Here is a 15248-nt window from a genome sequence, read left to right as displayed (position 1 = left end):
GGTGGCATCTTCCACCTATTGAGTAAATAAGTGATTGGATTACCAACAACATATGTATATGGAGTTCAAAGATAATAGGACAGACAGAAAGAATTTTGAGACCAAAAGTTTGAGGACAACTTCCTATAGGCCTCTAGTAACATCACACTTTGTGAAAATGGGTCGGCTTCCATTTGCACAATTGTGATCTTACTAAAGAATATTTGCTCCATATTACACAGGAAAACCTAAAGCTCTGATACCACTTTGTCATGGCCCGGACCAAGCCATGACTGACGCTCAAGGGACAAGTCCCTCAGCAAGCCAAACGACCAAATTTTCAGAAAAATTGACAGAATTTTCTCTGTTTCTAGGACCTTACCAACATAAATATTAACTCCCTGTATCAATAATAAACATCCATTTTCAAGAACAACAACAACACATTCCAATTATATTCACAATCAAATATATCCAAAATACGCATCATATATATATATATATATATATAAAGTTGATAACTAGAGTATATGGTTAAATCCATGAGTCTTACATAACCAATTCATAATTACTATCTAAACAGTTCAAGATTCAAATAACATAACACACATGAGGATCCTGCCTGTGACATATGGAGCATTGACATAATCTAAATTTTGAGCAAATGTTCTATTACATAATTACTTAGACCTTGGAAGGAATAAGGGCTCACCAAAATGACTAAGATCTACTGAGGGGCAGGTGGAATGGAACTTGGAATGACTCCTGTATCTGAAAAATATGGGAATATAATAGAGTGAGTTTTGCAACTCATTGAGCAAACATTACATCTATAACCCACACAAAACAATACAGAGTTTACCTTGAAAATTATATTTCCTTTCAGAGATGAGAAATTCATATTAATTAATTATGCAAACAAATAGATAAGTAGTCGGATGAACTGAAATGGGAGTTCTCATTCCAGAAGTTAAATCAAATCAAATATTATACACCTAGGGCGGCTCTACCTCTAAGGGTAGCCCTTTCCTCTAGTGTGCACGTATGGTATAACAGATCCAACGTGTGGCCTACACGTTGGGCTAGCAATGCCCCTGCTAGCTGAGGTTTGAGTTAGATGCATCTAAGTTAACGTCATAACCGCCGTTAACTATGGTTTTCTAGTCAGAGTCTCCCAAACCAATCCAAACCAAATCATTTATAACAAATCTCTAATAATTATAACATATTATTAAATTTTCATAGCAAATCAAAAATATATATAAGAATGCATATTAAAATTTAATTAAAATTTAATAAAGTCAAATAAGAAAACATGTATGCTTTACAAAATATATAAATAACGTCTCGTGTGTATTTTTATAAAATTGTAAGTTTCACAAATCAATATTTATTTCAAAAATTCAAAAATCACAATAATAAAATATTTTCAAACTCCAAAATTAATGATTCAACAAAATATTAATAATAATATATTTAAAAATAATTATAGATATAATATCCACTCACAACTTGATTTCAAAGAACTGGAAGCAACTCTGAGCGCGCCAACGAGCTACCAAATGATGTCCAATAACTCTAGAACTCTAAAAATGACAATAATAATGTTTGTGAGCTACTAACATTGTCAATTAACATAATCTTACTCATCTTGACTAAAGGCCCCAAATTTCCTAATCCTAATAACCCTAATTCGGATTTATACATACCCATAAATATAGAGAAGATAAAAATTGAGGATATGGCTAATTATTGAGTCAAAGAGTTACCTTAAAGTCTCAATAATAATTGGAACTCAAAGTTGAATGCTCTCTTCACTCATTAAGTTGAAACTCTATGATTTAGAGTTGTGATAAATGAAATTTGAATGAATATAATAGAGAAGAGAAGGAAAAAGAAGTAAGATGAAAGAAGTGGGTTTAATGATAGTGTGTGATTGGAAGAAGAAGAGATGAGAAAATGGAAGAAATGAATGAAAAAGAAGAGAAGAGAAAAATAGGGTTTTAGGCTTTGTTGGAAGGAAATAAAAGAAAATGAAAGAAGGAAGGGGGAGGATGGGAGTCTTCTGTATACGGGGGAAGGGAAGAAAATTAAAGTGGAGTCACGTGCCCCCCACGTGCTTTCCATCTTTTTTGTTTTGGTTATTACATATAATTTGGAGAGATTATTAATGTTGTGATTAATAATTAGAATCATGATTCAATTATTTTAAAAAAATTAATTTTTATAATTATCAATGTAAATTTTTTAATACTAATATCTAACTATATATATATATATATATATATATATATATATATATATATATATAGAAAGAAAAAATATATTATTTTTAAATAATAAACATAAAAATTAATTATTTTTATTTGTACAATAGATTTAATACCTAATCAAAATGTAAAAGCATATATATTAAATTATTTTAAGTTTTAGATAATAAATGTTAAAATTAATTATTATAAAAAATTAAACTCCTTTATATAAAAATAATAACTAAAAAATTATTATTTAATTGTTTATTTATGAAGATTTTGGTCTTTTTAACTAACAAAGACCTTTATCTTTTACAATCTTTTTATAAAAATAATTTGATTCTATAAATTTTTTTACCATAATTTATAATATTAGAATAAAATTAATATAATTTTAAAAGATTTATATCTTTATAAAGTTATTACGAGTAAAAATATTAATTTTATAGTAATTGATAATATATTTATTTTTTAAATACTCTATATACGGCTGGTATTGCTTGCTCATGAAAGTTAGCCCAAAGCAAGATCCAACGACGGTAAGAAGGTGGTGGCGATGGCCGCAAGTGTTAAGAGACTGTGGGTGGAAGGTTGGGATTTGTAGTGAGTATTAGTTATGCGTTAGGAGGTGAAATGAGAGAAGAGGGCCGCAAGTGTAAGAGACTGTGGGTGGAAGGTTGGAATTTGTAGTGAGTATTAGTTATGCGTTAGGAAGTGAAATGAGAGAAGAGGGTTGGACGATGATAGTGAGAATGAAAAAGATGGGATAATTTAGTAAATTTATATTTTTTTAATTAAATCAACTCAAAATTTAATGTTTGGATTCAATTTTATAAATTTTTATGAGTAAAAATAATAATTTTTAAATTTTTTATTTAATTTTAACTAACGTTCACGTCTCTTAAAAAAAAATTGTGTGAAAGAATTTAGTAGTATACATATATTGTATCTATAATTTGGCTCGCTTTTAATAAAATATTCATGATTTATTATAATAAAAATACTATTTATATATATTAAAATTAATTATTAAAATTAATCGTATATATGTATATAATTTAATTTATTTTTAATATATATTATATATTTTTATGTATATCTTATATATACTAATAATTAATCTTAATATATTTTTAACATGATTGTTATTATAAGGTAAATTCTAGCCTATCCTTCCTATAATAACATGTAATTTATCTTCTGTGACATGTCATCTTTTAATTAGTTGCTATGTTAACTATGGTTAAATTATTAGTAATTAAATTATAACCCAAAGTGGGTGATTATGTAATTAAATACCTCCAAATTTAATTTTAATGCCATCTAGAAATCCTATATCATCATCACCATCACTATCATTATCATCATCATCATCATTATTTTCATCTTCTTTTTCGTCTTCCCCTTCTACACTATCATCATAAAAAGCCATCATAATCGATTTCACGTTCTTAAATTTTAAGATTTTCTGAATTTCGCAAATGTAAACTTAGTCTCACCTGGGCTAGGTTCACAAAACAAAAGCAGTTTTTATAACTAAACACAAAGAACACAAAACACAGAACACAACCTTACTTGAACAGGATCTGTTCTATAGGCTCGTACATCTGTATCCTTGAGTTCTAAGAAGACAGGAACCAAAGTCTGGCGGATGAACTATGACCGTGAGGTCAGAGTGTGATTAATTGTTCCAAAGCGCATGTCATCTGAACGGTGGAGGATCGTTCACGCTACAACTTTGTGGTCGAGATGGTCTCACGGTGTTCTGACAGACTCAAATCTTTTTTCCCTAGCAATTTAATTAGTTATTTTCTCTAAATACTTATTTCCTGGTTCATCAAAATATGAAACACCCAATGAGTTGATTTTTTCTTTCAATTTTAGAGAGAAATGGAATCGGGATAAATTGAATTTCTACACAACAATAAAAATATAACTTATATTTTTTAATGTTTATAGAAATTATATATTTATCCCTCTTATAAAAATATTTAATTATAAAATTACCCTACTTTAGTTAACATATTAATTCTTATTGAGTTAAATTAACTCAAACTAAAACTAAACATCCAATTAAAACATGTCACGTTACGAGGAGTAATTTATATGTTGAAATAGAAAGGGTTGGGTAGAACTCACCTATAAGATATTCGCATGACGATGAATCTAGCTATATATTCAAAGGACCTTTCTAAGATCTCTACAAATAATTTGAAGATAACAGCTATAATTTATTTGCTTTTATTTGCATGTCGTTTCAACACAAACAGAAGGAAACCAACTAACTTTGTAGTTAGATGCAAGTCCCTCATGAAGAAGGAATTGAAGTGACGTGTGTCCTAATTTGAGCATCACAAAAATAATATCACCAAATACTTTATATCCTTGATTACCATGAATAATAAAACGAAAATCCTTATATTAGCTGGTATATGTAAATGATCAACTATCCGGTATCCACAAATAATTGATGCGTTATCTGTAGCTATCTAAGGTTGAACGGCGGGTTCCACTTGGTTCAATCGAATATTAATTTAATTTAGCTAAGTATATATATGCAATGTCATTTATTATTGCCTAAAGATATTTTCTATTTATAAAAGAAAAATTCACTTAAAAGGTAAAAGTATGAAGGGTTTTAAGTTTTTTTTTTCTTTTTACTAATAAAGCATTTAACATATTCTTTTGTCAAAGATTACACGCTATGATTTATTCGGACAACTACAAAAAATTATTGAAATAACGACCCATTTTTCAATTGATTTTCAAGTTAGAATTACTAAATAAACGACAAACTTCATTTATCGTTAAATCGATCGTTAATATTCATTACTAAATTGCCAACATTATTATGGTTGCTAAATTACTACCGTTAATTAGGTCACTAAATTAGTTGCCAAATAATAACCAATCACAGGTTTAGACTCTGATAGCAACTATTATTGATTTGCTAATTTGGCTAACATATTTTTTATTACTAAACCAATCACTAATACCTGAACTAGAAATTCAAAAATCAATTACTAAGTCGGTTACTTCTTTTATTTTTTGGCTTGTTTTTACTAAGGGTTTGTTTAGGTGAATTTTTAAGAAAAGATCTTTTTTCGAGTTATTTTTTTTTAAAAGATCTTATAGAGAAGTAAAAATAATTTTATGTTTGGATATCTCATGTAAAAAGGTCTTTTTATCTATCAATTATGTTTGGGTATAACAATATAAAAGTACTTTTTTGTTTATTTATTACATGAAAAACATCTTTTTTCTAAGGAAAAAAGATCTTTTAAAAAAAGATGTAAATTACAGCTTCTCAAAAAAGATATTTTTTTATTTTACTAGCGCTTTTACTTTTACTACTAGAAATTTGCCAAACACGTTAAAAAATTAAAAAAGATATTTTTTCATTGAAAAAAGATCTTTTTTTAACAAAATAATGACGTCCAAACATGCACTAAAAATAAAGAAATTCGATTTTATAACTTTTAAGTCGGTTACTTCTTTTGTTTAGGACTATTAAAATAGGCTAAATTTATCGAATGGACCAGCTTATTTATCCATTTAAACGGACAGATTTTATCTCTAAAATTAAGTCTATTTAAAATTTGGACTAAATGAGTTAAGGCCGATTAACCAAAAAAATAATGGGTTAAACGAGCTAATCCGCGAGCTAAACAGGCAGTCCATTTTTTTCACATTTTTTTTATAAAAAAAGGTAGAACTTTTTTTTTTAATCAAACTCAAAAACCCGACCTATCAACTAAAAAAATATTATTTATTTATTTAAGATTTTTTTATTTAAAAGTGATTTTTTTATCATAATATTTTTTAAAAAGTAAAATAAAAAAAAATAAATAGATCAGCCCGTTTAACCCATCAAACTAACCAGTTTAAAGTGAAAATTTATGACTCGTGAATAAAATAAATTTAAACGAGTCAATTCATATAACTCACAAACTTAAACAGGCCAGATTTAAATGCACCAAACTTTTATTTGATAGTCCTACTTCTACTTAGTGGTTGAATTGGTTGCCACTAACAAAGTTTAGATTAATTTCATATATATTACTATTAAAATTTAATATTTAAATACAATCGTAATTTAACATGATGGTTTCCTAAACTTGAGAAGAAAAATTGAATAAAAAACACTTAGTAATTTTATCCTTTTTATCGTTAGTGCTATAAACGAATTATGTAGAAAATTTTGTATGTTTTATCTCATCACATGCAAAAGCAAAACAAAAGAAAGATAGAAATGCAATACAATCATATATCTTAATTTAGTCTCAAAATACAATGAAATCTGCATATTCAGTCTCCATTACAAAGTCATGGTGGATCGGAGTTTAATTTCCACTATATTATAATTAAGGATAGAAAATCATTGGGGTCGGATAATACATCAAAAAATTGTTTCTCATTTAATGGATCATTTCTCAAATTTCAACCTTCTTAATCTGATTTTTTTGTTGGTTGCTAGTTTAATATTTTTTTTATCAGTGTCTAATTTAATGACCATCAATTTTCATGGGATAATTTTATATTGATTACTAAATCTGTCGTTAAAGATAAAATTAGCGACAGTTTTAGCAAACAACAATTTTCATAGCATAATATTTTGTTGGTCACTAAATCAATTATTAACTTTATATTTAGTGACTAATTTAGCAACATAAAATGTACACAAAGTCTAACATTCATTTTGGTTACTAAATTGATCACTATTTTTTTTAAGCAATTAATTTAGGACCAAAATCTTTTTTTTTAATCACTAAAATCAATAGCTATTCAAAAAGTGTTTGCGAAAGGAATGTAATGACACAAACAACTATCATACTATTTCTTTTACGTAAAATAATTACATGCTATTTTTTAGATGTGTTCATAGATTAAGTTAATCTTGGTTTAAGAAAGAATGAGAACCAAATTGTTTAAATTTTAATTGGTTCGAGTTTGTTTGGATCTAAAGATTTTTTTGCGAGTGGACCCAAACTAATTAGTCTGATCTATTTAAATTTGAATTGGATCTGTTCGACTAATCAAGTATATGTTTGAAAATAAAATTTAGAAAAAATTGAACAAAATAGAAAAAAATATGTCAATAATATGATAGTAAAAAAAAAAAAACCAATACGTGATTAAATTATACTTAAATAAATATCATAATTTAGGTTAAAAAAATATAGTGTATATTTTATTTTATTTAGAATTAATATAAATCTAGTCAGATAACCGAATTGATTCAGGTTCTGCAACGACCCTATTAAGGTTGAGTTTAATCGAGTTCATTTCGATTGTAGCTGATTTACCCATCAGGTACATAACCAATAATATATATAGTTAATTAAGATTAGTAATTAAAATGACTAAAAGATTTGAAAGAATGAAATCCTTGAAAAGTTGATTGTCCTTTTAAACACCTGTAGCAGGCAGGAAACGAAGATTGTACTTAGATGAAAGTCAAAACTGTAGAATAATAAGGGTGTGATGTGATATATCCTGATTTGAGCATGCATCAGAAAACTAATTTTACCAAATACTTTCATACCACATTATAAACATTTAACAAGAAAATAAAATGTTATATATGTGCTATGAATTTATGAGCTCTTCAGTTCCATAATTGAGGCATAGGCTTTTTCCCTAAGGTTGACCGTGGGCCTCACTTTGTGTAATAATCTTGTTGACCAAAGACCAATCTAATGCTCTGATATCGACATTTCATTTCTGTTACTTTTAGAATCATTAATTGGTCTTTCCTTTCAAAATATCGTCTGTTAAACTTAAATGATATAAAGTCTATTTCACAAAAAAGCATGTTTGGTTCTTGATTTATATAGAAACTCAAGTTTACCGTATGATCTCCTTTGCGGAAATGTACACATAACACATGTATGAATGTTGATACTCAACAACATACCTTTTATCTGTAAGCTAGATTTTTTATCATAATCCATATTTTTTGACAAAATATATCGATTTTTATTAAAATTATGATCAGAGATGATTCAATTCTTTTTAAATTATTGGATTTTTTTCTTTGTTTGAGGATTTTTTCTCTTTCTTCTTCTACTCGTCTTGAGGAGTACCTAAAACCAAATCAGTCACGTTTTTATGTTTCAATTAATTATTTTTTATTATTATTCTCAAAGGAAAAGCTTTTTTTTATCAAATCTTTGAATTTTATATAGATAATACATAAAAGATTCGTTAGTCGTAAAAAAATTAGATAGGAGTGTAGATCTTTGTTTTTTTATATTATGTATATATAATAAGAATTACGTTTTAATCATAAAAAACTTAGATAAAAAATATTATAACGTAAAAGATAGTTGAAAGACCGGAAACTTTAAATAATTTGATTGATTTGACTAAAATTTTATCTAATGACTCTCAATTATCAACTTCACGAAAAGTTTGAATAATTTCCATCTTACAAATAATGTATATCAAACTTCCTGAATCTATACTCGCTTTTTTGAAATGCATGTGTGTGGCGTTATGAATCAGCAAAACATACCCAAATTTTGATACACTACTAGTTCTTTACAAACATTTAAAAATGGTGGTTTACATAGATATATCAAATAATTAACCAACTGGTTCCATCATGTAATTCCCTATTCAGAATAATAGTTTACTTTTGGTCCAATAATAATGTGAAAGGTTTACATATATCAAATATTTGGTCATGTTACATGCATAAAGTGTTTTGATAGTCAAATTCAATTAAATTGGCTCAACACAAATTCACGTGCACATAAATTTCACGCTGCTGCTTCTTCTTCTTTTGACAGAAGCTCCTCTTCATTGCTCTTTATTTCATTCTTTTCTTCTTTTTTTCTTTCTTCTATTTTGTTATCTCTTGCTGCTGCTTTTTTATGTATTCTTTGAGATAGATATTTTGATTGAGAGTAAACTAATATGGTAAAAAATTCCATCAATAACCTTTATATTATCATAAAATTATTTTTTTAACCGTTTATACTAATATGAAAAAATAACATACTAGAGATATAGCCATCATATTACCTCTTTCTATTAATTTAAATTTTTTTAAAAAATTATATCATAATATGCTATTAGAATTCTATGTTTAAAAAGTCTAGAATTCGAATTTTGGTGAACAAAAAAAAAATGACGTGATTTTATGATATATATATATATATATAAAAGAAACAAACAAAAAAAATTTCCTGTATAAATATGTTTAGTGTAAACAAGTCCATAAATATGTTTTATAAATGTAAAATTTTCTCTAATATAAGGTAAAAAAAAAATTCAATTTTTATTTATAGGTTTTTCCATTTTGAAATTTGTGTCGAATTTTGACCCGCAACCAAACATTTAGAAATGTGGTTTTCTCTATCATATAAATCGTGTCAATAACATTGGGTAACACATACATATCATGTCTTTGGAAAAATTAAAAGAAGTGCACGTACGTGGAGTTTTGCTTTATATTCAAGCTAAGCTAGCTTAGTAGAACCTTTTCTAACATGATTGATTGATTCTCCCATTCCCTATTTGTGTTTTGTTTTTATTGTTTCATTTTCAAGTGATATGCACCAAATGTGTCATAATTGAAAGAAATTATGCAAATGAGGCCAAAAGAAGAACAAAACTAAAAACTAAAAAACACTAAAATTAAAGAAAGTAGAGACCCGGCAACACATTCACACCACATAACAAAAATTCAACTGACACGGCAAATGGGCCTATTCTTTTCTTTCTATTTTTTTATGTTTTTCTTTTTACTTTTTTTTTAAATTAAATTCTGATGCAAATTTAACAATTCAATAGAAATGGTTGGAAGAGACAAGCAAGGTGAAAAAGTCCAAGCATCATATTGCCAAATGTAACAACATAATATTTTTCACTCCTCATGACAATGTGGGAGATATGTGTATTTCACATCAAATCATCAAGTTGTGTAACTTTTTTTTTTTAATATCCAATAATATCCATCATAAATTAAACTAAGGTTTTGAATTACTAGTAATCAAAGATGTGTGGGGCGTCTTATATATAGTCACTAAATTGGACTATATATATTTAGATTGAACAAAAATAATACATAGACAAAATTAAATATCTATATATATTTTCAATTTTCATCATGGCATGTATAACTTATTGCCACACTTGCACCTCCATGCCTCTGGGTAGTACTCGGCGGTCACCGGAGTCCCTGGCGGCACTGGCACATGAACTGGCTTGCACGGTGTGCACTTGCCGCACTTGGAGGTGCACCGTGGCGGCGACGACCCCGGACCATATAGAAGCCTCCTTGTCCAACCGATAGTAGGTACCCCTTGGTGAGTTTTGCCTTGTTCAATCTCCTCCAATTCCTGACCAAAATTCATAAATAAAAATTATTAATATACTTTACAATTTAATTTTAACGATAAATCAATATAAAACAGTATAAAAATAATTTTATACGCATATTTAATCATATAATATTATATCCGTAAAAATAATTATTTTTTACAATAATTATATAAATATTTATTCAAAAAAGGTGAAAATTCAGGTGAAGTCGATTTTACATGAAGTTGATATTCGATAGCCGTTAGATAAAAATTTAGTCAACACAGTCAAATTATCTAGCGGCTCTCGGATATCAACTTCACGTGAAGTCGACTGCACCTGAGTTTCTACCTCTAAAAAAAATGCGATGGACTGTATAAAATATTTAGCGCTATAAGTATATTAAAATTAAAATCATATATAATTTATTATTTATTATATATTTAAAAAAAACTCAGATACAATTAATTTTATAAAAATTAATAATTAAAAATTATTAGATAAAAATTTAATTAAATCAATTAAATTATTTAATAATTTTTAACTATCAATTTCATGTAGAGTTGACTACACTTAAATTTTCACGATTTAAAAACTCTCAAAAGAAATGATAGCAATGTTGAATAAAAAGTGGATAGGAAGAATGGTTGTATAATATAATGGGATAAACTCTGACATGATGGTGAAGATGTGAGCAAGAATCCAAATGAGAAACAATATACATGACATGCAACCCATGAAGCATGAACATGAACAATATTACTAGTTACTACTATTATTTCATTTTCAGGCATAATAACAATAGAAAGAGCAGAGAACACTGCAAAGCGTATGCGCAATTTACCAACACACACTGTGTCGTCTCCTGCCCTACACCACGACACCTACCATTTTCTAACATGCGCTCATGGTGTTCTGTGCTTCTCTTTTACCTTATTTAATCTCTCCATAATGTTAAGGGCATCATAACGTAAACTTATTTTATTTAATTTTAGTAATAATTAAAAATATAAAATAAAATAATTTTAAACTAATTTTATTATCTTTTAAATTTTTTTGTTAATTTATATAGAAATTAACGTCATTTTTCTTATATTTATTAAAGAACCATAATAACTATTAACTTGAGTTTAAAGTGATTATCACACTTGTATGAATTTTACACCTTCTTATATTTAAAATTTAATGTGTATGCACTAAAAACATAAATAACTTTATACTAATATGCGACTAATTAAATATTATTATTTCAGTAAAAATAATTAACTTTACTGTTAGTTTTACCCATTACATTGTCACATACGGGTAAGACATACAAACTAAATTTTTATGCTTATACATACTAAGATATACTAATTAAGTTTGTTAGAGAGGCCAGGTGTTTCTATTTTTAAAAATAAAATTTTTTTAATTTGTATTTAGTAAATTAAAAAATTATATTTTGTGCTTTTTAGGTTTAAAAAGTTAAAAATATTTTTGAAAGTGTATATAATGATATTTTTTAAATTAATTTATATTTTTTAAAATTAAAAAATCTAATATAATTTTATGTAATAATAAATATTTACATTTATTTGTAATTTTTATTATATTTATATATATCAAATTTATTTTTAAATATTAAAAACAATTTTACCAAGTAAATTTTTTGTAACCTGTTTATTAAAAAAATTAGATTTATTTAATTTTCCAAACATAAATGCTATAAGTTTTGAAAAATTATATTTAAGTAACTAATTCTGTAAACTATTTTTAAAAAGTCAAAATGTTATCAAACGGAATCTTAGTATAAAACTTTTGCATAAATTAATTATGTAAAAGAAGTCAATATTAATTAAAAAATAGGCCATAAAAAAGTATATATAAGTTTCAAATTAAAAGGCTAATAAAAATTTTAAAAAATTAAACTACGCAAGGTTTCAAAATGGATAACCATTTCTTGATTATAAGATTCTTCTAAACCAAAATGAACAAAAATAAAGATAGAAATTATTTAAGGAGAAGAATAAGAATTTAACCGGCAAGATATTTAAATTTTTAATAACTCTTATTAAGAATATTTCAGGATAGCATGATTGAGTAGTGGGCCATGAAGAAACGATGGAAGCCAATGGTGACGCACATGGGTGCCACAACCACGTGTCACTCTCTTCGCCGCACAGATCAGACTCATCGCACGGCTAAGATTGAAGGGGAGTAGACATACAATACACCCCCCAGTTCTATGCTATTTTTTGGGCAGTACCATTTTGTTCTATGAGTAGTATGATTTGAGAAGAGATGAATAAGGTTAAGAGATTTTGGAGACTGTCACTATCCAACTCTTGCTTGTTTCAACTTCAATTGCATAAACCAAGACATCAACACACTTTTTTTACAGCTTTAATTAATTTCTTGCACACAATCACAACCATCTATATATCTTCATCACCATTATTACCACAAATTCTATCCTTCATTATGATAATCTATACTTGTATTTTATTTATATATAAAAAATGAAAAATACAGGAAATAATTTTTTAATAATCAATATTAGTACATTTTTTATTACCAGATTATTTTCAACCTTTATTTTTAGAAAATTTAAGGTTTAGGGTTAAAAATTAAAATATAAAATATAAAATTTAGAATTTAAATTGGAATAAATTGGTGTTTAAGTTGAAAAGTAATTATCATTATATAAAGTTGAAAAACAAAACTCTCATTACTATATAGTACTATTTTGTAATTATTAAAAATATGTTTAAAAAAAAATAAAAATAATGCGGCTTGATACACTAGTGATATAATTAATTAATAATATGACTTCACACGTGATAGTGAGAAGAAGTGTTGTCATAAGTACTTAGACCAAGGTCATTAGAAGAGCTTAATTAATTGCAATTAAGAAAAAACAAAGTTGATGAGGTGAAATGAAATTAAGATTTCATTTTAAAATTCTTTTTTTTTTCTTTTTGATATGATGCAACATGCAATAACTGGATATAAGCCAAGGTTATAGGAAGATAGTAATTGGAAAGCATGTGTACTAGAAGGACATAGAATAGGACTAGTCAATATATATACCTGAAAATCTGAATCACCTTTGGCTAACATGGGACACCTGCTCCTATCTGCATTCAAATCAGACAACAACAAATCTAATTTAAACTCTATCTTAATTACATCAAAATATACTTAATTGAAACGGAGTAATTAAATAAATTTCAAGAATTTATATTACATAGTACATACCTCGACATGTAATGGTAGTAGTAGAAGTAGTAGTGGACCCATTAGCACTTGTGAAGATGAACATTGTTGAAATTATTGAGAGTATAAAGAAGAAGCAACAAATCTGGGTTTTGTTCTTCTTTCTCTCCATGAAACAAGAACAACACTCGATGGAAGAAGGAACAGTAACACCACACTAGTAATTATTAATAATGGGAATGAACAATGGTTGAACACAAACTCAAACAAAGACTAAATCAAACACCTTTTTTTTCTCTGAAATAATTAAACCTTATGACCTTATGATAGTGTTTATTGCATCTATTGTTTGAACACGTTCCATGCAAATGTGAACCTAAACAAATACCTAAGCAAATTTGTACTAGGATAAAAAAGATAATTTAAAAAAAATAAAAAAGACACCCTTTTTCTTCAAAACTCTCTCTCCCTATCTCACACGCATTTCTTATTCTCTTTTGTTTTTCTCTCTTAGTATATAACTCCCTATGTAGCTGAATATTAGAGTAGGCAAACTATAGAGAGAAAATTGAAAAGGAAATGGGGAAATAAAGGGTTTAAAAAAGAAAGAAAATAAAGAAGAGAAGAAAAAAAAAAGAAAAGGTGAATGAATCTCTATGCAGATTCTCACTTCCTAAGCTTTACCATGTTTGGTTCTTGGATTCTCTTGCAGGCTTTTTTCTTTCTTCACTGCACTTTCAACAATTCCCACACTACTCCAGAAAGAAAAACTAAAACAACAACCCTCTACTCTCAATTCATAAACCCTTTAATTTCCATCTTCTTCTTCTTCTTCTTCTTCTTCACTCTCTGATATATATGATTATTCCTGCTCACAAACACTCACACAGACTCTTTCAACTTCACACACCCTTTGGTCTGTTTTTCCTCTATCTGCTTTTTTTTTATGCCTTTAATTTTCTTTTCCCCTTCTGTACCTACATATAGTTTTTGTTATCACACTGCTTTTTGAGGGTAACAGGCTTTTTCAAAGCTTTTTTGACCATCTTCAATTTTTCACTGCATGTCCCTACCTTATTTTATTTTTGGATTCAGCATAAAAATATTTTAGGGGTATTGTTTAAGAAAATAAAATAAATTTTTTTTAATATATTAAATGCATAGATATAAAAAATCTAAAATTTTTACAAATATTATATGTTTAAATTATGTTAGGTATATATCAAAATCAGCCATTAAGATAAAATAATATTAAAATATAAAATATATATTAAAAATAAATTAAATAATACATGTATTTATACACAAATATATATATAATATAATTAATTTTGGTGGTTAATTTTGATGTAAAAATAATATTTTTGTATATTTTTATTTATGCTATCTTTAAAGAATGTCATTACAATAATTATTAGTAAAACTTTTAATTTTATTACTCTTGATTAAATTTATACGTTAAAAAATTAATGTATTTAAATATGATTAATTAAATTAAATAATTTTCTATTG

The 15248-nt window shown here is 26.8% G+C and overlaps 1 protein-coding gene and 1 pseudogene across 1 annotated transcript; one reads left to right on the top strand and one right to left on the bottom strand.

Moving 5' to 3' along the window:
* The first annotated feature begins 3796 nt into the window (after positions 1 to 3796).
* On the top strand, positions 3797 to 4006 carry LOC112704345 (small nucleolar RNA U3; annotated as a pseudogene).
* A 6050-nt stretch (positions 4007 to 10056) lies between these two features.
* On the bottom strand, positions 10057 to 14736 carry LOC112702685 (EPIDERMAL PATTERNING FACTOR-like protein 5). The gene is made up of 3 exons (XM_025753822.3): positions 13779 to 14736; positions 13611 to 13657; positions 10057 to 10579 (listed from the first exon to the last, which is right to left on the bottom strand). The coding sequence occupies exons 1-3, from the start codon at positions 13906 to 13908 to the stop codon at positions 10346 to 10348; spliced, it is 411 nt and encodes a 136-aa protein (XP_025609607.1). The 5' UTR covers positions 13909 to 14736; the 3' UTR covers positions 10057 to 10345.
* Positions 14737 to 15248: the final 512 nt, after the last annotated feature.

This window comes from Arachis hypogaea, chromosome 7 (genome assembly GCF_003086295.3).
Source record: "Arachis hypogaea cultivar Tifrunner chromosome 7, arahy.Tifrunner.gnm2.J5K5, whole genome shotgun sequence".
NCBI classification, from domain to species: domain Eukaryota; kingdom Viridiplantae; phylum Streptophyta; class Magnoliopsida; order Fabales; family Fabaceae; genus Arachis; species Arachis hypogaea.
The sequence above is the reverse complement of the archived record's forward strand: the minus strand, read 5'-3'. Positions and strand labels throughout refer to the sequence as shown.

Bases quoted from the DNA above. Each gene is read 5' to 3' on its own strand.
- LOC112702685 (XM_025753822.3), bottom strand. From the start codon at position 13,908: ATGGAGAGAAAGAAGAACAAAACCCAGATTTGTTGCTTCTTCTTTATA. The intron at 13,658-13,778 runs GTATGTACTATG...ATTTGAATGCAG, and splicing joins TACTACCATTACATGTCGAG to ATAGGAGCAGGTGTCCCATG. The intron at 10,580-13,610 runs GTATATATATTG...AATTTTGGTCAG, and splicing joins AAGGTGATTCAGATTTTCAG to GAATTGGAGGAGATTGAACA.